Source organism: Furipterus horrens, unplaced genomic scaffold (assembly GCF_987537825.1).
Source record: "Furipterus horrens unplaced genomic scaffold, mFurHor1.1.pri manual_scaffold_6, whole genome shotgun sequence".
Taxonomy (NCBI): domain Eukaryota; kingdom Metazoa; phylum Chordata; class Mammalia; order Chiroptera; family Furipteridae; genus Furipterus; species Furipterus horrens.
This window is the reverse complement of record NW_028327176.1, coordinates 148,172,053-148,187,826: the sequence shown is the minus strand read 5'-3', so window position 1 is coordinate 148,187,826 and position 15,774 is coordinate 148,172,053. Positions and strand designations below refer to the sequence as shown.

Sequence of the window (15,774 nt, the reverse complement as noted above, 5' to 3'; positions counted from 1 at the left end):
AGTTGTGAGTTTTTTGTCATTTTAATGTTCATAGTTTTGATCATCTTTTTCTTAAATAAGTCCCTTTAACATTTCTTATAATAAGGACTTGGTGATGATGAACTACTTTAGCTTTACATTGTCTGGGAAGCACTTTCTCTGCCCTTCCATTCTAAGTGATAGCTTTGCTAGATGGAGTAATCTTGGTTGTAAGTCCTTGTTTTTCATCACTTTGAATATTTCTTGCTAGTCTCTTCTTGCCTGCAAAGTTTATCTTGAGAAATCAGCTGATAGTCTTATGGGAACTCCTTTGTAGGCAACTCTCTGCTTTTCTGTTGCTGCTTTTATGATTCTCTCTTTATTTTACCCTTTGGCATTTTAATTATGATGTGTCTTGGTGTGGTCCTCTTTGGGTCCAACTTGTTTGGGACTCTTTGTGCTTCCTGGGCTTGTATGTCTATTTCATTCTTCAGATTAGGAAAGTTTTCTTTCATTATTTTTTCAAATAATTTTTCAATATTTGCGCCTCCTCTTCTCCTTCTGGCACCCCTGTGATTCTGATGTTGACATTTTTGGAGATATCCCAGAGTCTTCTTATTGTCTCATCGTTTTTTAAAATTCTTGTTTCTTCTTTTTTGGTTGATTATTTCTTTCTTATATTCCAAATCATTGATTTGAACCCTGGCAGGAGGTCTAGCATTAGACTTCTGGATTCTCCTCTGGTGGCCATTATCCCTGCTACCATTTTGGGTTGCTTGAACAAATGATTCTTCAAGAATCTGAAGAAGAAAACTGTCATTAAGCAACTGCTTTCTTGTATTCTAGTACAAGAGGTATCTCAACAGGTGAACACCTGTGGTAGTAAGCCATATAATGGAAAAAAAAAAAAGATTAGTTTTGTTAAAGTACGTGTGACTTGTAGCCCTGTGGTCTTTCTATAAATATTTGCAATGTTGGAGGAGGGTGATACTTAAAGACATCTCTCTTTGGTATAATTTTTAAAGTAAATAAAAATTTCAGGCAGTGGAAAGAGATTTCTGTGTGCACTAAAGTCACCCTTGCCTGGGACACATTCAACTCTCCTAGGCTATTCCTGCTTTTCATAGTCTCTTATCTTCCTGGACTTGTTAGCCCACAATAGTCGGAAGCTTTTTCCTTGATGATTGTCATTGACTATGATGTGTTCTGCTCAATTTGAAAGTATAGGTCATTTACAAATTATAAGTACAATCTGACTGTATATGTTGATTGCATTAAGAGAAGAAGAGTCAGGGAATAAAATGTTTTTGTTGCTTCTTCCTGGTCTGGAATTTCAGGGAAGTAAAGGAACGCTGTGGTTATCCAGAGCCAAATCCATTTTTAAAAGTTCATGCCATCATTTTGACATTTAGTGTCAGACTTTCTCTTTATAAATCCCTTTTCACTTTACCAGTGCTGGTCTCAGAACTCAAACTGTTTCAAAACCATAACATTTCTTAGTGAGTGATTGATCTGTATTATGTGTCCAGCCATCAGGAGGATCTTGGGATGTTGCTTGTATAAACTGTAATCCAATCTGATGCTGTGCATTTAGTTACAGTCTTTCATAGACCTATTGGCGATACTCAATCCTCCTGGATTTGGGAATAGGGCTTATCTGATACCTTCAGGGGGAAAAAAATCCATTCATTTTTCTCTCTTCCCCACTTAAATAACTCAACACATCTGGTAACACTGTAGGATCATTGTCCTTCCAGTTCCTCTGCAGCTCATATTGCTACAATATTTCTTAAGTATTTGGTTACCTAAAGGGCAATGTGATTTAAAAAAAAAAAAAAAAAGACTTTGTATAGGTTTTACAAATTAACCCATTTGCAGAGCTAGAAAAAAATGCGCCTTTAATCAGCAAAATTTCCATATCAGCCGCCTGTGTGAGTTATGCAGTAAACATGTAAATATAAATTTGGAGGTAAATGCTCATGTGTTAACAGTTTAAAGCAAGTCTTTCTACAAATTAATGTAATTTGCCTCTAAGAAAATGTTTATTAAATCCAGTGTACCTGAAATTGAAGTATCTTGTTGTTTGGTTCTGTATCCTTTGGCTTAATAATGTCTTCAATTACAAGAATGATAAAAGCTGAAACAAAATCCTTTAATTCAATCAGAACTGAGCTAAATTTTAGGAAGCAAAGAGTGGGAGTCAGATACAGAACTGCATAATATTGGAAGCTAAATATACAAGATATTAAGACTTCATAAGAAGCAGATAGATTTGCCTTGAGGAATTCTTCTTTGAAATAGCTGCAATGAACATTATAATAAATAGCACTATTTTATCCTTCTGAATTAAGATGGTTTATGCAAACAACTCTAAATTGTACAGTAGTTCCAAAGAGACCATTTACTGTTTTCTGCTTGTTTTACATTCTGGAACAAGTTCAAAGCTTTTGATTTTACTTGAATTTTTTTTCTAAATAGCCTGAGCCTTGAAAGTAATACAAGTTTGATGAATACGATTTCAATATTGTGTTTCTGTAAAAAATTTTCAAGTTTGAAAATAAGGTGTGTTTGACCCAGGGTTCCTACACCAAATGTATCCAGTGTATTTTAAGTGCAACAGAATGAACACATTTGAAAGGTTAATCATTCTTTTGCATTTGCTTTTCTTTCTGTATTAAGTATGAAAATTAGCATTATAATCACTGCCAGAATGGGGATATTGAAAAGTATCCACCTGACAGAAATAAATGTACAGAAAATAAATTGGATTAAGATTTCATTAGTTATCTGAAATTTAAGGTTATGTTCAAAATTGCTATTACTGGATTTTCATGTATAGTACTTAAATACTGTGCTTATAAGATTTTTTCTCTTTTTTTGCTTAAATTATGACTGAAAAAAATTGGATCACAGCTCTTAATATTCAGGTTGGCAATGTTATTGCCAGAATCTTTGCACATAACCCTGTTTTTGTTTTGTTTCTTTCAAACACAAATACTGTCTTGCTTTTAAGTCTTCTGAGGCATTCTGAGGTAAGAATCCAGATAAATTTTTAAATTGTTTCTTTTAATTTTTTATCTTGTTTTTTTAGGTCGTGGAACTTTTGGCAAGTGCCCTTAGGGACTTGGTACAAGGAGTATACCATGAAAATTTTACTTCAGCAAAGGTAAGGACTTGGTAGTCATTATAAAATGTTAAGTTAAAAACCCTCGTGGCAAAACTAGAACTGACGAGTGAAAATGTCATTTTTGTTTTCTGTTTAAATTGCACATGACATTTTTTTTAGATTAGTGTTTTGGCTACAAATTCATGGCCATACGCTTACTACATAGCAGATTTAGCCAATTAAAACAACCTCTTGTCCTCTAGCTGGATTCACAGTCTGTTCAATCTGCAGCAGCCCAGTAGACACCAGGATTTTGCTGGCTGGCAGGTAGCTCTGTCAAAAGACAAGCAGACTGGAGGAACAGCTCATGCTGATGTGGCTGAGGCGACTGGGCCTGGGTTTTCCCCAGAGGAAGGGGCCTGCCATGTCCCAGAGGAGTAGACGTGATTTGAAGAAGATGACTATTGGGGGCATGAGGAAGAAATGTCTTTTATACCCAAGATCCAGAATTTACTGCATTATTAAATTCTCTACAATAAGAATGTCAATGGTTGCACAGTTGGATTATTTTGATAAATTTTATAGATCTAAAATTAAGGTTTTTTGACTCATTTGGCAGGACATCTCAAGAAGGGTTAGGCTTTATTTCCTTAAAATGCAGTTAATACATTTCAGTAGGATATTGAATGTGAAGCAATTGCATCATTGACCACCATCATCATTTAACATGGTATATACAATTATAAGAGGTTCCTATCATAGGGTCTCATTCTTCTAACTTCTTTAGCTTCTGTATTAGCAAGATTTCACTCACTGCAAATGAGAAAATATATTCATATATGCACATCTTAAGCTTTTTGACATTTCCATTTGAGAAAAGAAAGACAAATTTTACTGGAAGTGAAACATAGAGCATGAGCAACTTGAATAAGAAATTTAAAAGTATAACCCATGGGTTCTGGATGGTTCAGAGAGTGGTTAGTGAAATGTGAAGAATTGTACATTGAGCGTCTGCGTATACTGTATTTGGTTCAGGGAACTACAGTTCCTGGTAAGCATATCTAACTTCATCCAAGCAGCATACAGGAATGTGGGGACATGGCAGGATATATGAGCATAGTGTTCCCCCTTTGCTGTGTTTTTCAAAAACATACTATAGTTCACCATGGCTAAAAGTTAAAATAGATTATAAAATGGAGGACTCCTGGTCTAATTCCACTCATAGAAAGTTATCCTGTATATAGTATGATGATGATGGATAGCTAACCAGATAACGCTGTGGTAAGTAATCACCTGTGTTTTTGCACTTAATAGCAGATACTATTCTATCCCCATTTTACATATGTGAAAATTGAGGTTTAGAACAGATTAAGTGACTTGTCTACAGTCACACAACTTGTTAGTTGAGATTTAAACTCCAGAATTCGTGATCTTAACCTCTATTCTATGCCTGTATACCTTAATGAGACCTGATTTGCTAATATCCGTCTGCTATACCTGGGATCCCACCATGTACGGTGATTACCGTGACCTCTTCTGGCAGTTGAGGCATTGTTTTCCCCAGGGATATTTACAAGGTGTTCAACTTAGTTTTATGTAAAATATTAATATTCAACAGTTAAATATATATTACTTTTTAAGTGAAAATGTTATTGGTTTAAAGGTTCATGATTTATTCATCCTCACCATTTGTTCACTATAATTAGTTCAGTTCATTAATAATTTAGTGAACATTTGTTACATATTTGCTATATGTCAGGAAGACCTAATAGCAACAACAATAATAAATGTTTAGATAGCACTTTATAGTTTGCTTATACTTTTCTTTCTATACAATCACCAATGAAAAGGGTGACATTTGTTGGTAAACCCATTTTGTAGAGTTAAAGCCTGAAATTCAGAAATGACAAATAGCAGGAAAGCTTAGTGCCTGGAAATTGTTAATGCATGTTTGACCGTGACGTGATCTGAATCTAGATTTTTTTGACTCCATATAATCTGTTTCTTCCTGGGGAAAAGAAAAGATAAAGCAGCCATACATGAGCCACCACAGAGCAAGCAGCAATTGGCTGATTTTGATTAACAAATAAGTTTTATACGAAAGAATCTGTAGGTGCCCTATCCGATGCAGCTCAGTTAGGCATCATCCTGCAAATCAAGAGACCGTTGGTTCGGTTCCCAGTCAGGGCACATGCCTGGGTTGTGGGTTTGGTCCCCAGTTAGGACCAACTGTATGAAGGGCAACCCAGTTGATGTTTCTCTGTCGCGTCAATACTTCTCTTCCTCTCTTTCTCCTTCCTTTCTCCATTAGAATAGAATAGAATAGAATAGAATAGAATAGAATAGAAGTAGCTATGCTTTGTTCATCTGCCCTTTTTCTCCACCATCTCCCCAAACACAGACCTTTAATGCACTGAAGACTTCTTGAGCAGTTAAATTTCTGAATATAGCCAAACTATTTAAAGTGCCTTTCTTTCTTCTTTTAAATAATGGAAACAAAAATGCATAGCTGAACTGAGGCAGTAGGCATGGTTTTTGATATCTCTATTTGTGCCCCATGTCCAGTTTAGGTTAACCACATTTCCCATCCTAACCAGGAAAATTCAGGACACACACACACACACACACACACACACACCACCACCACCACCACCACCACCACCACCACCACCACCACCACCACCACCACCACCACCATCACCACCACCACCACCACCCCACACACACACACACCACCCCACACCACCCCCCTTGAGATGGCTTTCCAGAATTTGGTTTTCCTAACTTGGCCCAGGAACCAATTCAGAGGCAGAGAGCACTGCCTCACATGGAGTACCCACAAGGTTTTCCTCTCTGGCATGACTGGGAAGCCACCACAAGTGGATGTTCTGTGGGAAGGGAGTTGCACAACCTCCCTAGCCTTGGGCCAGTTCAGTACACAAAAGAATTGCCTTGTGACTTAAAATAAGCTATAAACCATTCCATCAGTCTAGGGATAAGAGGATACAATAGTGGTCTGTTTCTATATGGCTGCTTGATGCAGTGCTGGAGAATGTGGGCAATACAAAAATAGCTTTCTGTGGAACAGTGTCTGTGTAATGAGGGTGAATGCATTAAACAAACTGAATACTTTTGAAATCACCTTCTCCAGAAGAAGTTTGTAGAGTGAAAGTATGAGAATTTATGTGACTTACTTTAGTAATACTTAACAGATAATAGGTAAATTGTGACTATGCACACATTCAAAGTAATTTAGGAAATCCATCTTTTCTTCTATCCATTGAAAAACAGCATTTTTATTTTTATATTTGCTAGTTTGTGAACCATTTCTTCCAGACAATAAAAATTCATTGCTGTGCTTTCTTTAATGTTTATAAAATCTCTCCTCTCTACTGCTTTTTTATGTTAGCTAATTGAAGAGAGAAGCATATTAAATAGAAAATTGTATTTTAAGTATTTTTTGCCATTCTAAGAATTCCCCAGTCAAGCTGCTTTGACATTGTACTCATGTTACTCAGTGTACACAATAAATATTTAAAATTATATTTTACTGATTATGCTATTACAGTTGTCCTGATTTTTTCTCTTTGGCCCCTTTCACCCAGCACCCCCCACTCCCTCAAGCAATCCCCACACATTGTTCATGTCCATGGGTCATGCATATAAGTACTTAGGCTACTCCATTTCCTATTCTTTACTTTACATCCCCATGGCTATTCTGTAACTACCTATTTATACTTCTTAATCGCCTCACCTCTTCACCCATTCCCCCACACCCCCTTCCATATGGCAACCATCAAAACGCCCTCTGTATCCATAATTCTGTCTTTGTTATTCTTGTTTGCTTAGTTTGTTTTTTAGATTCAATTGTTGATAGATACATATTTTTGCCATTTTATTATTCATAGTTTTGATCTTCTTTTTCCTAAATAAGTCTCTAACATTTCATATAATAATGGTTTGGTGATGATGAATTCCTTTGTTTTTTTCTTGTCTAAGAAGCTCTTTATCTGCCTTTTGATTCTAAATGGTAGCTTTGTTGGATAGAGCAATCTCGGCTGTAGGTCCCTGCTTTTCATGGCTTTGAATATTTCTTGCCATTCCCTTCTAGCCTGCAAAGGATTTTTTTTTTTTTTTTTTTTTTTGAGAAAGAGGCTGACAGTCTTATGGGAACTCCGCTGTAGATAACTAACTTCTTTCTCTTGTTGCTTTAAAGATTCTCTTTTTATCTTTACATCTCTGGCATTTTAATTATGATGTGTCTTGGTGTGGGCCTCTTTGTATCCACCTTGTTTTGGACTCTCTGTGCTTTCTGGACTTGCATCTCTATTTTCTTCACCAACTTAAGGATGTTTTCTTTTATTATTTTTAAAAATAGATTTCCAATTCCTTGGTCTTTCTCGTCTCCTTCTTGGCCCCTATGAGGCAAATCATTAGGGTGGCCAGTGACATGGCAGTGAAAGAATTCACAAAGAGAATAAAGTGTAGAGAATAAAGTTTTTATTCGCTCTCCAAGGAAGGAGAGGGGTATGGTGTGGAGAGATATACCAGCATTAAGGAGGGGGGGCTTTGAGCTTTTATTGGATTTTGTGATCAGATTAAAAGAGGGTAGGGGTTGCTGTTGTGTGGCCACTGGGTTTTTGGAGCATTGTGACAGGAGGCTGTGGTTTGTTCCAGTGTTATCTTCTGCCTTTGTCTGTAAGGAGCAGTTAGTCACATTCTGTTCTTGCTTTCCAGGAATTTCCAGCTTTGGGACACAAGCTCAGAAGAGTAAAATGGCAGACATGTTTAACAAGGTTATAGGCCTGCTAGACAAATGGTGCCACATTAGCAAATGGTGCTGGCTTTGTCCTTTCACGAATGTTGGACCTCCTGAAGTTGTCCCAGAGGCTGCTTATACTATCCTTATTTTTTTGTATTCTCTTTTTTCTTCTTCTCGTTCTGATTGTTTGTTTGTTTTTTATTCCTTTTGTTCCAAATCACTAATTTGATTCTCAGCTTCATCCACTCTACTGTTGTTTCCCTGTAAAATGTTATTTCAATTAGTTCATTTCTGACTGGATTTTTTTATGCCTCTGAGGTTCTCACTAAGTTCCTTGAACATCCTTATAACCAGTGTTTTGAACTCTAGATCTGATAGATTGCTTATCTCCATTTCATTTAGCTCTTTCTCTGGAGTTTTGACCTGTTCTTTCATTTGGGCCATGTTTCTTTGTTTCCTCATTTTGGCAGCCTCCCTGTGTTTGTTTCTTATGCTTGAGGTTCATTGAGCTTCTTGGTTTTGTGAGTTCATTATTTTATTAAATTTGGGAAAATTTTGGTAATTATTTCTTTAAATATTTTTCTGTCTGTCCTCTCTCCTCTGTCACAGAGACTCCAATTACATATGTAATAGGCTGCTTGAAGTTATCCCACAAACAACTGATGCTATATTCTTTTCTTTTATTCAGTATTTTTCTCTTTGTATTTCATTTTGGACGGTTTCTATATGTTTGCCTTTAAGTTCACCAATTTATATCTTCCATGTTTCTACTTAACATGTTCATGTTTCTTCTAGCTCCTAGACCATGTGGAATACAGTTATGAAAACTGTTTTAATATCCTGTCTACTAATGCTATCATTTGTATCATTTCAGAGTTGATTTTATTTGACTTTTTTCTCCTCTTTATGTGTTACGTTTTCCTGCCCCCCCCCCTTTTTTTTGCATGCTTGCTTATTTTTGATTGGATACCAGACACTGAATTTTATTTTGTTGGATGCTAGATATTTTTACCTATAAATATCTGGAATGAAGATAAGTTACTGGAAATATTTTGATCCTTTTAGTCTTACTTTTAAGCTTTGTTAGGCAGGATCAGAGTAGCATTAGGCTAGGGCTAATTTTCCCCACAGCTAAGGCAAAGATTTCTTAGTACTCTGCTGGTACCCTGTGAATCATGAGTACTTCCACTCTGACTGGTGGGAACAGGAACTATTCCCAGTCCTTTGTAAGCTATAGGGATTATTCCCTCTATACCTTTTGAATGAGTCTCTTCTCAGACTTCAATAACACTCAGCTGAAGACTTAAGTAAACCCTCTGCACATCTCCAAGACTCTGAACAGATCTCTCATCTCTAGTACTCTGTCCTGTGAACTCTAGCTCCTAATTCTAACACCCTTTGGCCTCACACACCCAAGTCCATCTTCTGAACTCAGGGAGACTATTAGGCTCTACGGCAACCTTGCATTGTCTCTCAGGGATCACTGTTCTTTGTTGCCAGATTTCAAATATCTTAAAAGCTCTTGTGTTTCATATATTTTGTCCTGTGTTTTAGTTGTTTCAGGTGGTAGAGCAAATCCAATACTGTTACTCCATTTTACTGGAAGTACCAGTCCTGATGATTTTATTTATTCATTTTTTTAATCAGTCACTGTAGAAACCATCAAAAGTTGCCAGTGCCGACTCTATTTCAAGTTGTCACGATGGGGTATTGGGGAAAGTTTTCAATTAGCAATAATCACACCTCGGATAAACCTCATTGGCTACAATACTGCCACTGCGCAAAGTTGATTTTATTTTTTGATTTGTGTTTTAGTGACTTTTTAAAAAATGACAAATATAAAATTTCCCCCAATAATTTTTATAGTACCTTTGTGTTGCTGGTATCCTAAGTGCTTATTTTAGTATGTCTTTTGGGTACTTTTAGCTATGAGAATAAGAAATCAGAAATGGCACCACTGTTTTGCATGTGGTTAACCAGAAGAAAATGATGACAGATTTGACTTAAAAGAGGGTTGGTTATAGAGAGAAGTGGATGAGTTCAGTTGTCATCAGATTAATGTTGTGCTGGCAGAGTCTCCAGATGAAAGAGTCAAGAACTCCAGAGAGGTGTGACAAAAAATACAGGCCTGCACCGTGGCCAGGTGGCTAAGATGGTTGGAGCACCCTCCTGTACACCAAAGGTTGTGGGTTCGATTCCCAGTCAGGGCAAGTACAGAAGGCAACCAACTGATGTTTCTCTCTTGGTCTCGCTCTCCCCCTTCCTCTCTTGCTGACATCAGTAATTTTTTAAAAATACAGACCTGCCCTCAAGGATCTGCTGATATATATAGTTCAGAGGGAAAACATGCAGCTGAAACCACTAGAGAGCAATTTACCCTAAGATTACATATAAATTTTTATGGTATAGGCTAAATATATAGGAGAAAGGGCAGAATTAAAGAATTAACAATATTGAGGAGGAGCTTCTTGGATGAGGTAATTTTCTTTTAAGTTTAATATTAGAAGGTATTAAGAGAAGTTGGGGTTTCTTGGGATCAGGAAATTGGCTTTGAACATTTTCTGAGAAGTCTGATTTGTTTATTCATTCATTTAACATGTCTTTCAAGCAACTGTTGTGTGACAGACACTAGCAATACACGTGTTCAGTGAACAAGACAGCTTTGCCCTCCTGCAGCTTACATTTTAGTGGAGAGGCTGACTAAAAAACTCACATAAGTAAATGAACAGGAGAAATAACTCACCGTGATGCTGCACAGCTAAGAACTAAATTGGGAGAAGTGACAGTGACAGATTGAGGGAGTTACTTTAGATTGGATGCTCATGGCAGTCCTCTGAGGAAATCATTTTTAAGCAAGTTCTGACTGACAAAAAGCTGCTAGCTGGGTGGGGGGCGGGGGGGAAGCATTCCAGGGAAGAGGAAGCAACCCAGGCGAAGGCCAGAGGGAGGAACCAGCTTAACGAATCCAAGGAACAGAAAGAAGGCCCCCGAGCTGGAACATGATGAACAGGAAAGTGGTTGGAGGTAACATGAAGGTGCTTTGGACACAAGTTCAACTAAGACTAAGGAAAGACACTTATGATTTTGTTTTAGAGTTACCTAAATACTTACCTGCCCTTTACGGGCCTAGCTGTTTGACTTGCTTTGACCAATTCGAGGTTCTCCTGGGCCTCTGCCAGCAGCACCATGAGAAAAACATGCCCTGCCTAAGCTGCTGACCCAAGAGGAGTGAGAGACACTTGGAGCAGAGCTCCTCGAGCCAACCCAGGCTCATGTGTGAGAAGCAGAGCCACCAGTCTAGGTTAGCTGAATCTTAGCTGACCTGCAAACACATGGGCAATAATAAATAATTGTTGTTTGAAGGCACTGACTTAGTGGGTAGGATTACCCATAGGAACTGGAGTCAGAGAACTTGTGGGTGTTACAGAAACAGGGGAGTCCAAAAACAAACCCCAGAATTTGCGGCTGGGAGATAGGAAAAGGAAGCAGCTTTCAGGATTCCTTTGCCTGCCTGGGGCTAGTGGCTTTTGAAACTTTGTTGCACGAAGATCCGCTTTGAAACTTCCAAGGCTCAGGAAGATGGGAGGGGTCTTGGACTGTGGGATGGTAGGAAGGAGCCTACAGAGCCTGTGTAGGGTTCTGTGAATGGTCAGAACTGTTTGCAACGCCCACTGCGTCAAAGCATGCAGTCAGGGATATATAAGCAGCTGCGGACATTTTAGCGGGTGTGCTCCCTCCATGTGGCTTGGAGGAGGGGGTCTCCAGGCCGCTTTAAGAGGTTCTCGCCATATGGTTTGAGAATGAGAGGAGATGCATACGGTTTGCAGGAAGAAGGAAGTTTACAAGGAGGCTGAGAATCCAGGCGGTTCTGCATTGAGAGCTGGAGGGCACCACAGCACAGAAACGACCTCCCCAATCAGAATTGAGTGATTGACAGCTACTGGTAAAGCTGAACTGTGCCTAGGAAGTAGGGAAACGGTGTTTCTGACTTTCCTAAGACTGGCCAGGTCTGAGAGGGGAAGGCAGAACTATGTACAAATAAACAATTCTTTTTCTTTTCACCAAACTCTGGTATTGAGAGTTATAATTCTGGCAGCGGGCAATCGGGCCCCTAACTAAACAGCCCGTGGGTTCTTTTTCAATCAAAGCAGCCCAGGGGTTCTGTTACATGGGCACCTGGAGGTCTAGGCCAAGTGTGTCATTCGGGCTCTGTTTGAGGCTTCCATCCTGAGGACCAAAGCCCTGCCTTCCAGGGCTAGGAACTCGTTAAGTTACTGGAATGCCAGCCTCCCCGGGCTGGAGAGAGCAAAGGTTTAGTGGAGCCTCAGGAACCCCATGTCAGGGCTATTTCTGAAGTAGCTACAGTGTGTGTGTGTGTCTTTTTCTTAAAGTTTTTATAGTTTATTAATCCGATTATGAAAATCTACACAATCATCACAGGTAATGTCAGGGAGAACACAAAGGCCAATGTTCCTTTCACTGTTTTCTTGAAGTCTTTTTCTTTTCATACAGGCCATGTCTTGCAAATCTGTGTTTGGGTTTATGAATCGTAAATCATGCTGAAGCCAGTTGTGTTGCCACCAACAGTGTGGGTTTTGAATCCAAATACAAGATGACATCCAGTGTAGTCTTGTACATTTTACTGAGTTTTTCTTAGATTTCTATATTAGGTACTATTGTCTACCCAGGATGAAGGACATCAATGACCATTCGCCTCCACTGATGTAGTTGGTTGGTCCTGAACTTCCTGGTTGGGATAGTTGCCACGTTGTCCATGATGACAGTCAATTCTCAGGCAGCCAGAGAGGAGTAAAGTGTTTTATAGGGAGGCATTATAGTGCAGTATGCAAAGAGAAGCAAGGGTAATGATGGGAAATTCAGGGCCCTGCAAACTAATCCCATAAAATGGGTGAAGGTAGCCAGAGAGGGTTGGCTAGAGATAGATAGGTAAACGATGACTTTGAGTTCAAAGAAGCTAATTAACTTTATCAAAGTAGACGGGAGTTCATATTGAACGTTTTCTTTTGTAGATTAGAAATAGGAAAACTTTATTATCCATTCTTTGAAGTTAAAAATATCCCAAGTATATGTAAAAACTACATGTAAAAACTATCTTTAGAAGAAAACTTATGAGTATATTTCAAGGGGTTTAAAAATAAAACAGTAAGTGCTGTGTAAAAGCATTAAGATACTCTGGGGTGTATTTCACCAGTACATTTACTTATAACCTGTCCCTCACACTGTACCCAAGACATGTATTAAGGAGCTAATAAAACATGCCGTGTCATGCTTTATTGTTTGCTGGGCATCTGTTCAAACTTATACCGCTCACATATTCAAGATTTTAAAGATGCTGGTGGTAGTGATAAATGCCTATGATTTAACTAACAACCTTTTTTTTCATAAAGTTGACATAGTCTTTAATCATTCATTACAAGCAAAAATGTTGAATTTATTCAGATTTAAAGGCTATTGAGTGTGATTTAATTGTTTTAAAATGTATCAAGTATACAAAAGAGAGTTTATAAGACATATATACAGTTTAAATAATAATAATAAAACACCTAGGCACCCACCACTACATTAAAAAAATGATGCTATATTTTTTTAATCCACAAAATGTTTTTATTTAAAGGAAAAAGCAGCAAATATATTGTGAAGAAAACATATTAGAAATCAAATACAGGAGTATTGGGTTAGATATGCAAAGGTGGTAAAGGGAGGGTTGATAGAGATAGTAAAAAAGCAGAAAAGCTATTGGTGGCTGAGTAAGCTTAGTACATATAATGGCCCCTTTGATTAAGTAGACCCTCAAGTTTAGAGTGGATCTGGCTGGTGAATTTTTTATTTGTTAAATGTTAAATTGAATTTGTATACCATTTAGAGGTACTCTAGGCACTCACTGACGGCTATCACAGCAAAACATCTTAAAAGGCAGTTTATTTGCCTGAGAGATGAAACATCACTATTAAGCATGTAAATTGTTTAATAGAATCCCATTCTGATCCCAGAACAAGAATAGACCATTAAGAAAATGAAGCCCAAACCTTCAATTGCCATCTGTCTGTATGCCAGTGTGTCCCAGTTTATATCTCCATCCCAGATTACTAAAATGTAGAGCTAAATATTTTGCTGCTTATTCACAATTTCCACTCAGGGGTATCACAAGCATCTCAGACTCAGTACATATTAAGACCAGATATATGCCCTTTCCCTCCAGACCCATTCCATTGTTCTCTGTCTTCACGAAGAGTACCACCATTCATTCAGATTCTCCACTTGAAAACTTTGGGAGTCATCCTTAGTGCCTCTGCCCCTCGCCAGCCTTACCCCTGTAGCTGCCTTACTCCATCTCCTGTGTCACCCACCACCTCAGCCAGAGCGTAACTGGGAGGGAGCAGAGGAAGTTGCTCTCCTGAGTACTCTTTTCAAAAGTAGAGTACGGTGGTTAAAAAAAAAAATCACAAATTCTATAATTCTCCTCTCATCATCTCCAATCAAGTGATGAGGATCTGTATCCCTTCCCCTTGAATCTCAGTGGGATTGTGAGCACCTCAACCAACAGAGTATGGTAGAAGTGATACTGCCTGACTTCTCAGCTTCTCGGGCTGGGCCATAAAAGGTCGTCTTGGAGTACACACTCTCTTTAAACACTCCTTCTGTCTGCTCCCTCTCAGAACATAGCCACTGTGCTGTGAGAAGCCACGTGGACAGACCATGGGGAGGTACTCCAGTCATCAGTCCCCGGCAGGCCTGATTGATGTGTGGGTGAATAAGCCATCTTTTTGGAAGTGGATCGCTGGTAACTCAGTTGTTCCAGCGCCAGCCTTTAGAATCATCCCCAGCTTTTCAGGACTTCCAAATGAGGACCCAGGCATCATGAAACAGAGACAAGCCATCTTTTCTGTTCCCTTTCTGTATTCTGTGAGCATAATAAGATGGTTAATGTATTATGCCACGAAGTTTTCAGGTGGTTTGTTATCCAGAGATAGATGACCAGAATATAGATCTTTCCAACAAATTTTAAGGCAGTAAAATAGCCTTTAATATGATGGTTTGTTAAGACCATGGTGAAAAGATTTTGCAACAGTATAAATATACTTTCAAAACATCACTGATTGAATGGTAAGATTTATAAAAAGGTAGTTATATTAGCCAGCTCAGTCTGCCATAACAAAATACCATTGACAGCGAGGCTTAAACAACAGAAATTTATTTTGTCACAGTTCTGAAAACTAGAAATCCAAGATGAAGGTTCTGGCCAATTTAGTTTCTGGTGAAGGCTCTCTTCCTGACTGCAGGTGGCTACCTCCACACTGTGTGTTCACATGGGGAGACAGAGCAGAGCAAGCTCTCTGGTTTTCTGCATATTTGGACACTAATTCTGTTAGGTCGGGACCCCACCCTTATGACTTCATTTAACCTTAATTACTCCCTTACTCTAAGTATAAACACACAGGCAGTTAGGGATTCAACATGTGAACTTTCTAGGGACATATATATTCAATTCACAGCAGCAATCAAGAGCAATACCTTGTTTATGCCGTCTCCGCCACCATCAGGGACACTCACTGCAGCCTAGTTTTACCCCCATGCCTACCCCTTTTGCATGGTCTAAGATTCCACCATCTCTTGTCTGGCCTACTCCAATAACCTCCTCCTTCACCTCCCTGTGTACAATCCTCCTATCCTTTAGTCTTTTCTTCACACTGCCAGGGATCTCAACATGCTAATCTGCTCTGTCTCAGTTGGAGCATTGTCCCATACACCAAAAGATTGTGGATTCGAATTTGATCCCCAGTCAGGGCACATACCTAGGTTGCAGGTTTGATCCCCAGTAGGGGCACATAGGGAAAGCAACCAATCAGTGTCCATCTCTCCATGTCTCTCTCTCTCTCTCTCTCTGTCTCTCTGTCTCTCTCTCCCCCATACCCCCTACCCTTCTCTC

General features: G+C 38.7%; 1 protein-coding gene and 1 non-coding gene across 2 annotated transcripts in view; one reads left to right on the top strand and one right to left on the bottom strand.

Moving 5' to 3' along the window:
* Positions 1 to 15,774, top strand: part of PDSS2 (decaprenyl diphosphate synthase subunit 2) — a 236,747-nt gene that overhangs the window by 158,932 nt on the left and 62,041 nt on the right. Inside the window, exon 4 of the mRNA XM_090279725.1 lies at positions 3,050 to 3,124. Within this exon, the coding sequence (XP_090135851.1) occupies positions 3,050 to 3,124 (75 nt within the window). The remainder of the gene's footprint in view (positions 1 to 3,049; positions 3,125 to 15,774) is intronic.
* Positions 9,474 to 9,614, bottom strand: LOC150007568 (U4 spliceosomal RNA). Its single transcript, XR_016512097.1, has one exon. It is a non-coding gene; the product is annotated as a U4 spliceosomal RNA (small nuclear RNA).